Genomic DNA, 9,170 nt, shown 5'->3' with positions numbered 1-9,170 from the left:
CAGTTACTACATATGGACTTGTTTGGCCCCTCAAGGACAAAAAGTTATAGGGGTAACTATTAGGCTCTTGTTATAGTAGATGATTTTTCGAGATACACTTGGACACTCTTCTTAGTTCATAAGAATGAGGCATTCAAAGCCTTTAGCGTTTATGCTAAAAGAGTCCAAAATGAAAAATCACTAAAACTCGCTGCTATAAGAAGTGATCATATGGGAGAATTTAAAAACTCTTCTTTTGAAGAATTCTGTGATGATCTTGGCATCAATCACAATTTTCTGCTCCTAGAACACCACAACAAAATGGTGTTGTAGAGAGAAAGAATCGGTCTTTAGAAGAAATGGCTCGTACATTGTTGAACAAAACTAACCTCCCAAAATATTTATGGGTTGATGCAGTAAGTACTGCATGTTATGTTTCAAATCGAGTTCTTATAAGACCAATTCTTAAGAAAACCCCTTATGAACTCTTCAAAGGTAGAAAACCAAACGTTTCTCACTTGCATGTATTTGGTTGTAAATGCTTTGTTTTGAATAATGGTAAGGATAACTTAGGCAAATTTGATGCAAAAGCTGATGAAGGCATCTTCCTAGACTACTCTCTTACGAGTAAAGCTTATAGAGTTTTTAATAAAAGAACTCTAGTCATGGAAGAATCCATTCATATATCTTTTGATGAAACCAATACTAAGATAAAGGATGAGTTAACTCCTGATGAGGAGGAATTGCCAAGTTCATCCTCAAATGAAATTTCAATTGTTGAACCTACAACTGATACTGAGCATTTGAAAATGAATGATAACCTACAACTAATGAAACCAATACTGAGTTTTAATGCCTTTATATAGGCTTTCCAATCAACCAATTTTGAAAGGGTAGGAATTGATTGGAATGAAAACATGTCTTTTGGATTGAAACTCATTCACTTTGAATTTGAAAATCTGATGCAACAACTCTCAGTAATCGATTACAACATTGAGTAATCGATTACTCAAGTGTTATGTCCACTAATCATTTATTTTCGAATTAGAGTAATCGATTACAGCAAGTTGAGTAATCGGTTACTCAACTTTAATAACACTAGTAATTTGTTACTCAAAGACAGTAATGGATTACTCTGATCAGTTTTAAGTTAGATAACTCTTTTCTCACACTTGTAACCTGATACTTAGATGAAGTAATTTGTTACACACTATTTTTGAAATTTCTTAAAGTGTTTTAAAGTGTTTCAATTTTCTTATAAAAATAGTTTGTGCATTACTACTATTGTATAATCAAGAGTATAGGATAGAAGTACCTATTTAGACTTAGACTAAAAGTCTTGAATATCTTGAAGCTTGAATCTTCATTGTCTTTATAAGTATTCTTCATTTTCTTCTTTTTGGTGATGTTGGTGTCTTCATCAAAACCGTGTCAAGGTCAGGAGCAAGATCTTCTTCACAAATAACACAAGAAATTTAGTAACGAGGTTCAGCCAATTGTGCGTACGTCTCCGAGAGTGTTGAGAGACTACCACTATGCATTAGAGAATTAGGATTTTTTTTAGCTATAGTTCTTCTTGCTACATTAGGTTTACATAACATAAATATATAGTCCTCCACCTCAACCCTTTTACATAAGCTCAAGGCCATAACTTACATTGTTGTTATCTAGAGAATTTGAGACATTGCACAACACTCTTTTAGCCAATATTTAATATAATGAAATGTAGTCATGTCCTAATGTAGAAAAAACAAGTTTTTAATATCGAAGGGTCACTCTTGTGGGCAAAATTATGTACTTAGTGTACCTTGACTGAAATATTACAGTCTTGGTGTATCTTTTAAATTAATTACCGAAATGGTGTACTTTTTGAAAAAATGGCATTGTGATTGGCGTTTTGTATAAAACTCTGGAGCATAGTTACCGAGTTTCGTACTTTTTATCTTCACCTCGAGACAATTTCGGCTACGCTAGTGTAGAGTTTGGGGTTTATATTATTTAATGTAACTCGACAATCATAGTGTAGATTTTTTTTTCTTAATGTAACTCGGCAATATTATTGTAGAGTTTAAAAAAATTTCTCCTCACTCCAAAATCGGCACCAGATGTGAAGTGTTTCCTAGATTTTATATAATTGCCATTTATATTGCCGAGTATGGTGAAATACATATGTTTTATTTCTTTTTTAATTTAATTGGCAATTGAAGACAAACAAGGGGTTTCAGGATAAGGCAATTGGGTTTTCTTTGTGGATATGTTCTAATTGTAAGAACCTGATTGTGATTGAGACTAATTATTGAGACTCATAATTCAATCCTTTTGTTTTTTTCACTTAATTGTTGTTTGTATTTATTTTGGGATTGTTTATTTTATAAACCATGAAGTTTAATTGGGTTTTAAAGATTGAAAAAACTGACACCAACGAAGATTTTTTTTCCTTGTTCTATCTCAAGGATAATATTTGTTTTTTTTTGTTATATCCCTATCTATTGATATTGAAATGATAGATGAATAGCACCCAAAAAATAATAGATGAATTGTTCGTAGATAATATTATATTATACTAAAAAAATAACTATCTATTACCAATATTTTGACACAATTAATAAAAAATGTGTCAAAATTATCAAAAGTAACCATGCTGTGCAATACATAGTGTACTTAGTATTATAAAAATAATAAAAAATGGGAAACAATCCTATTGCCAATTACATTACAAAAATCAAACATATGTATTTTCACCAAACTTGGCAATGCAAGGGGCAATTATATAAAAAAATAGGAAACACTTCATTGGTGATGCCAATTTATGTTTGGATAAAAAGTATAAAAAATAAAACTCTACATCATAAGTGTCTGAGTTACATTAAATTAATATTAACCTCAGACTCTACATTGTCTTAGTAGGTTCCTGTCTCATGTCCCATACCAATCAGTGTTTGCCAACAAGTCAAAAATAACATTTCAATTTATTTTTATTTTATTAAAATAATATGTTAATTTCATATGTCAATGTATGAATGTAATGGGACAGGAATAGGGACACCAAATTGGGACAGGAATGGGGACACCAAATTGGGACAGGTGATCCCCATCCGTCTTAGTCGAGATTATCTTGAGGTGAAAATAGAAAATATGAAACTCAGCAGCTATGCTACCGAGTTTTATATAAAACGCTAATCACAATGCCGATTTTTTAAAAAGTACATCATTTTGGTATTTAATTTAAAAGGTATATCAAGATTGTAATATTTCAGTCAAGGTATACTAATTACATAAATTTGTCCACTTTTGTGAGCTATTATGTATAAACATATTGCCTTTTCCCAAGGGCAACTCTAACTGATTAAGGAACAAATGAACATTTTTTCTTTCAATCATATCATATTAATAAGTATTGCTCCATGTAATAAGGAGGCAAATGCTATAAAAAAGAAATAATGACATGGTTATGACATTTTAATACTTTTATTTATAAAAAATAATATTCATTGAAAGCAAAAGAAGAAACAACAATTTTTCTCTCCAAATATCAGAGATGATGCTTGTTCTGCCCCATTTGGTTGATCGCCTTTGTATTCATCTGGTTGATGACTTTATCTAACTTATAGCTCTTTCCTCCCAAATAAATAGTCTTAGTGACAAGTTCTTTAATAAAGTAACCCATGCATACTCTATTTTCATTTTTATTATTTTATGCAAAGTCCTTTCTACCCGTATCATCTTTATCCTACTGACTTTTTTAGGCTCGTATTCAACTTCACTCCCACCCAATGTTTCAAAATATAGACCGCATCACATGATGCAGCCGCAATATTGCAGTTGCGGTGATCACAGTAACCACAATTATGGTATGATAACGAATACAATTGTAACAAATTGCAGTGCAACTGCATTAGACTGTATATGGGTCCATCATATTGCAACACAACCGCATAAGCCGCATTGATATCAAATATATTCTTTTACTTACAAAATAATTCACACAGTAATGACCGCAATCCGCATTGCAACAGCCACAATGACCTCAATCACAATAACCACAAACACGACCACAATGGTAACCGCAATTTAAAATATTACTCCCACACACCATCACCTTCAATTATTTCTTGGAATAAATATGTAATCAATGAACAAACTTGTAGATCCAGATGGGTAATCGTTCGTCAAAATTGTTCAGTTCTTGGAATAAATAATCAGACAATTTTCAATGGGTCTGAGGTAGATTTTGAAGATATTATTGAGAAGTTGGCAATGGTTAAAATGAAAATGTTCAAAAGCAATAATGTCCTTCTATGAGTGGAATGAAAGAAACCATGAATTTATCGAAAACTTAGGGAGTTTAATTTCCAATCCATGCAAAAAGAAAGAATGATAACCACTGATCTTAAGATGAACCATTTTTTGCATCAAACTCTATCACCACATCACCACTAACACCAAGTGTTCTAACTTGTTCATGCAAATATTTGAGATTACTTTCAAAGTCAATTATATTTTCCTTCTCATCTTCATGAAGAATATGAAGATCATTTCTCAAGTAATCCTTGCTCTTCTCTACACAATGTGGTTCACTTTGAGCTTTGGAAACTGGTGCAAGACTTGAGGTACTTTTCTTGGTCCTTGAGGTGATTGACCTTTTAGTTTGTTGATGAAAAATATTTGTAGTCTTTATATCTTTCATTGTTTGTGTATTTTGAATCTTCCCTGGTCTTAATCTATTATACATATTGAGGCTTCTGCTGCAAAATCCAACCTTAGAGACAGCATTTTGCATGCCAGAATGTAACTTCCCACCTCCATTTTCTATTGGCATTAAGGAATCATCCTGGAAATAGAACAGCATTAGAAACTCATAATTAAAATGTTATGTTATTTGCACATTTTTACACCATCTTTTACCCTTGTCATGTTGGGTAAAAATATAGAGAAAAAAGCATGTAGGAATGTGTATATTCCAAATACACATAAAAAGAAAAGAAAATTGGTGTAAAAATGCTGTGATGAAACTTGTACAGAAAACACATTGTTGATAATTAAAATCATGAGCTAAAAGTAAAAGAGATTCAACAGAAACTAATCACATCAAAAAACCCAAGCTTGGGTGGCAGCATTCTGAGGCCAGAAGGTTTAACATTTCTTGAAGTGTCAGAAGAAACAAATTTGCTTCCCTTTATCTCAGTACATGGATTTCGGCACATACTACCCTTATCATCATACAAAACACTGCTTTGACCGCGACGCTGCACTTCTAAACCAGATTGCGCAGTGGCATCACTATCAGTACAAGTCATAGAACCATGACATTTATGATCTGCAGATGGTAACATTGGCAAGCTACTATCAGTGGAGAGTGAAGATAATATTGCATTGATAGTTCAATATCATAGACAAATAAGCCGGGTTTACCGCAATTATCGGGTGTGATTTGGTCGGTTATCCTGCATTCGGATGGAGGGGTAAGGGTGGAAGTGCAATTGCAAGCAGTTGAGTTCAAATTAAGATCATTTTTAATTGCAGAGGACTTCAAAGGTGATCCGCGAGTGTAGAATTGCCTGTAAGGCGAATGCAAAACTTTCGACTCATTCGTAGAAGACCGAGGGATCAATGATGAAATTTCTGAAGCTTGTGAAGAGCTACGATTATCACTGCAAGTCTTCCCTGGATTAGGTTTCACTATCAAACATTTTCCTGAAACAATCACCACTTTAAATTCCATATTATTGTTTATGAAAACAAAAATCGACACTTGGATAGAGTTAATTAAGGGCAACATAAAGGAAGTTATGTTTGTATGCCATTATATCTTCACAAACTTACCATCTGTAGCTTGGATAATTTTCCTTTCCCCAATGACATCATTTGAAACCAAAGAAACTCTTTTGGTGGGAGCCAAAGGAATATTTCTACGCCGTCCTACTATCTTTGGTGGTTTTAGTAGTGAATAGGTATCAGATACCGCGCTTTCAGCAGAAAACTTCTGTCAACAGATAAGTCTCAGCTTTGTAATCAACTAAAGTGATCTTATGCGATCATAAGATAACATATACAACTATGCACACTTAACAATGCATTTGTGTATCACTAGTGATTCTCCAATTTTCAATTTATATACAGTTTGTTGATGCTGAGTTTATTAGTATGAGAAACATACTATTGTATGGGTTGGGGTACCCCTTACTCCCTATTTATAAACTTTTCTTTTTGCTGATAAAAAAAAGTGTAAGAAACAACATCAAATAAAAAATCAATTCATTTTACTACAGTTAAGACATGCCTTCCTTAAGACAGAGGTAGAAGATTCCTTAGTCAGCTTCTCTGGTTGATTGCCATTTATAGTTTGTCTTCCGGGCGTCGGCGAGAGTTTCACCTGAAATTTTAAGTAAGGTAGCATCATCCTGAATGCAAAGCCCAAGGCAACACAAATAGTGAACTAATGACAAGAACTTACCTTCAGTTTAGGAACCTCATCCACCTTTTTTGTTGCTGAAAGCAACCAACAGTGAAACAATATTCGGTTAAAAATAAATGCTGAGAAAACTCACATTAGAGTATACCGAATATTCCAATTTGATTGTTAAAAAGTGATATGAAGGGGTAGTGAAAGACCTATTAAAACTCTAAGAACAACCATTAAAAAGATATTGATCTAATTGGCTTCATTGAAAATTTGGATTATTGGATAGATAGAACCCAATGAAATCAAGGAGTGTCAAATAAAAATATTATACTTACAATTAAATTTTTGCATGTTTATGTATCTTTCTTTTCTGGAACTTGGAACAAATGTGCTTGATGCTTCACCTAAATGTGGTATAGAAGCTCTGATATCTGCAAAAAGTTCTACCTCAAGGCTTGCTAATGAGGATCCATCACTATCTATTGTACAATTTGACTCATATGACATCCATAGCTCTTCGGTTCGAGGAAGTATATGAATTTCAGATTTCTTAAACCCTTTGTTTACAAGAGACAATTCCTCAGGATTCAACACTCCTAAGAAAGCAAAAGATTATGCAAAGATGTAAGCACTGGAAAGAAAAGAAGAAGAAATATAAACACACACGAAAACTATTTTTTCTAGAAAGTTGTAGAAGGTTCATAAACCACTTTAAGCACACCTTCACAGGTGGAAAAGGCACTATCCCAAGCTAAACTTTTTCTTAAATTGACTTCATCAATTACACTTTTAGTCTCCGGTTCCGGATACTTTGCAGACAAAAGCTGATGGACCTCATGCCCCAGAATGTCACAACCATACTGACTATGCCCGGAATTTGAAGTATTAAACAGCTCCTCTGGTTCTAAAAATCCTGAAAATGCAGGTGATCAAAACTGCTAGAATAAAATGAAAAACATTTGATAAATTTCAAGGGAATATGAACACTGATACTATACCAGGACTTGTGGAAAAAGCACTATCCCATGCCAAACTCTTCCTCAAATCATACTTGGACTCAGATTCTAAGGATTTCAGGTCCCTTTTGCCTAAGTTTGCTTCTATCATATCCTTAGCTCCCTCATTGAAAAACAGTGTAAAGCCATCAAGCTTCTTTCTCTTGTCTGAATCTGCAGCCAAATTGAGTTTCAACTTTTCAAACCTTGGTTAAGACAAGATGTGCTAAACTGCTACTACTGGGTAGGGAGAAGAGTTTCAGCTTGGAAGGCTAATCCTACACAGAAACCTTGTGTCTTTAACTAAAGCATGCAATCTTGTATCCAAGTTCTTTCTAAGACAAACATTTTATTTATTTTGATATAAGATTTTCTTCTATAAAATGATAGGAATCATGGTAAATCAGGGAAGACCATATTCATTTCAAATATCATAATATTTAGTTCTATGCTCTTGAGGACAATATGTACCAAAACATATTTTTCAGGAAATTTAAATCCTAATCCCCTCCTTAAATCATAATATTTAGATACATACATCACATCATACTTCACTAGGTAGGAGAATCATACATATTACTTTTTTTTAGAAAAAAGGAATTGTAGACCGCAACCATATTTGTGGCCACAATATTACAATTTTGGATGTCTATGCAATCGCATTGAGATAAAATTGAATATCCATCTGCCACATTCTTTCCTACAATTGTTTCAAATTGTGGTAAACTCAACTTAACGGCATCCACGATCAAAGCCTTGTTTAGGATCATAGTTTTTGTGGGATCCTATTGAGGACTAAAAGACTAAAAAAATAAAAAATAAAAAATAAAATTTACCAGTCAAGTGAAAGCATGCTTTCTCATGTTATCACCATTTTTAACTTCCTTAGTTCAACCACATGCGTATGCGTGGACTATTTTTACTTTCTTTTTTATGTAAGAGGAGCTCACAGTAAGACTTCTATTCAAATACTTCAAACATCATTTTGGTTCTCAAGAAGGAAAAAGCAAATAAGACAAGTACAAGATAGAAAGTTTTCTCATATAATGAACATAGAGAAAAGAATGTATGCGGTAAGAGTTTTTTACACTGTCACCGCATCATTTTCATTTACCATTTATTCATCTTCAACAATGATTGACTTTTAAATAAAAATAATAAAAAATAAATAATATAAATGATATATGATATACTGATCATGTGTAAATTTCTATGCTACCGTCATAAACATAACATCATGAGAAAGAAAGGTAGATAAATCATTTGAAGAGCATCTTTTAGGAAAGTAGTATAACATATACTCACCCGAGTACGTAAATTCTTGAACAACCTTTTCTGATTCCAAAGCCATTGAACACAAACCACTTTCCTTAAGATTCTTCTGCTCTGTGAGTTTTTTTATTTCTACATTAGACAGAAAGAAAGTGAGTAGAGGGAATTCAAAGGATTACTTCACGCAGTGTAAGATTTTGAACAAAGATTTTGAACATTGAAACATAGGATAAATGGTCGTATCTTGAGCAATAAAACTTACGGTGCATTAATTAAAATCAAGTTTTACGGCTATGATTTTGTTTATTGATTTTAGGCTGATCGTTTAGTCATAATGAAGTGTTTTTTATATATCCTCTCACCCTACAATAAACTAATAAAGTATTGATTGTATATGACTCTTCCATACCAATAGTCCATAATAATTTCAAATATTTTGTAATGGGTTCCGGTACGAGATGACAAATATATTCGGTTTGTGGGTTTCCACAATGGGTTCCCATGATATTTATATAAGTGTT

General features: G+C 32.9%; 1 protein-coding gene across 1 annotated transcript; it reads right to left on the bottom strand.

Moving 5' to 3' along the window:
• LOC109359586 lies at positions 4,312 to 8,929 on the bottom strand. Its single transcript, XM_019604289.1, has 10 exons — positions 8,683 to 8,929; positions 7,381 to 7,551; positions 7,104 to 7,295; positions 6,718 to 6,978; positions 6,434 to 6,468; positions 6,260 to 6,352; positions 5,803 to 5,962; positions 5,392 to 5,673; positions 5,064 to 5,296; positions 4,312 to 4,810 (listed from the first exon to the last, which is right to left on the bottom strand). The coding sequence occupies exons 1-10, from the start codon at positions 8,726 to 8,728 to the stop codon at positions 4,370 to 4,372; spliced, it is 1,914 nt and encodes a 637-aa protein (XP_019459834.1). The 5' UTR covers positions 8,729 to 8,929; the 3' UTR covers positions 4,312 to 4,369.

The sequence above is a fragment of the Lupinus angustifolius genome, chromosome LG11 (genome assembly GCF_001865875.1).
Source record: "Lupinus angustifolius cultivar Tanjil chromosome LG11, LupAngTanjil_v1.0, whole genome shotgun sequence".
Taxonomy (NCBI): Eukaryota; Viridiplantae; Streptophyta; class Magnoliopsida; order Fabales; family Fabaceae; genus Lupinus; species Lupinus angustifolius.
The sequence above is the reverse complement of the archived record's forward strand: the minus strand, read 5'-3'. Positions and strand labels throughout refer to the sequence as shown.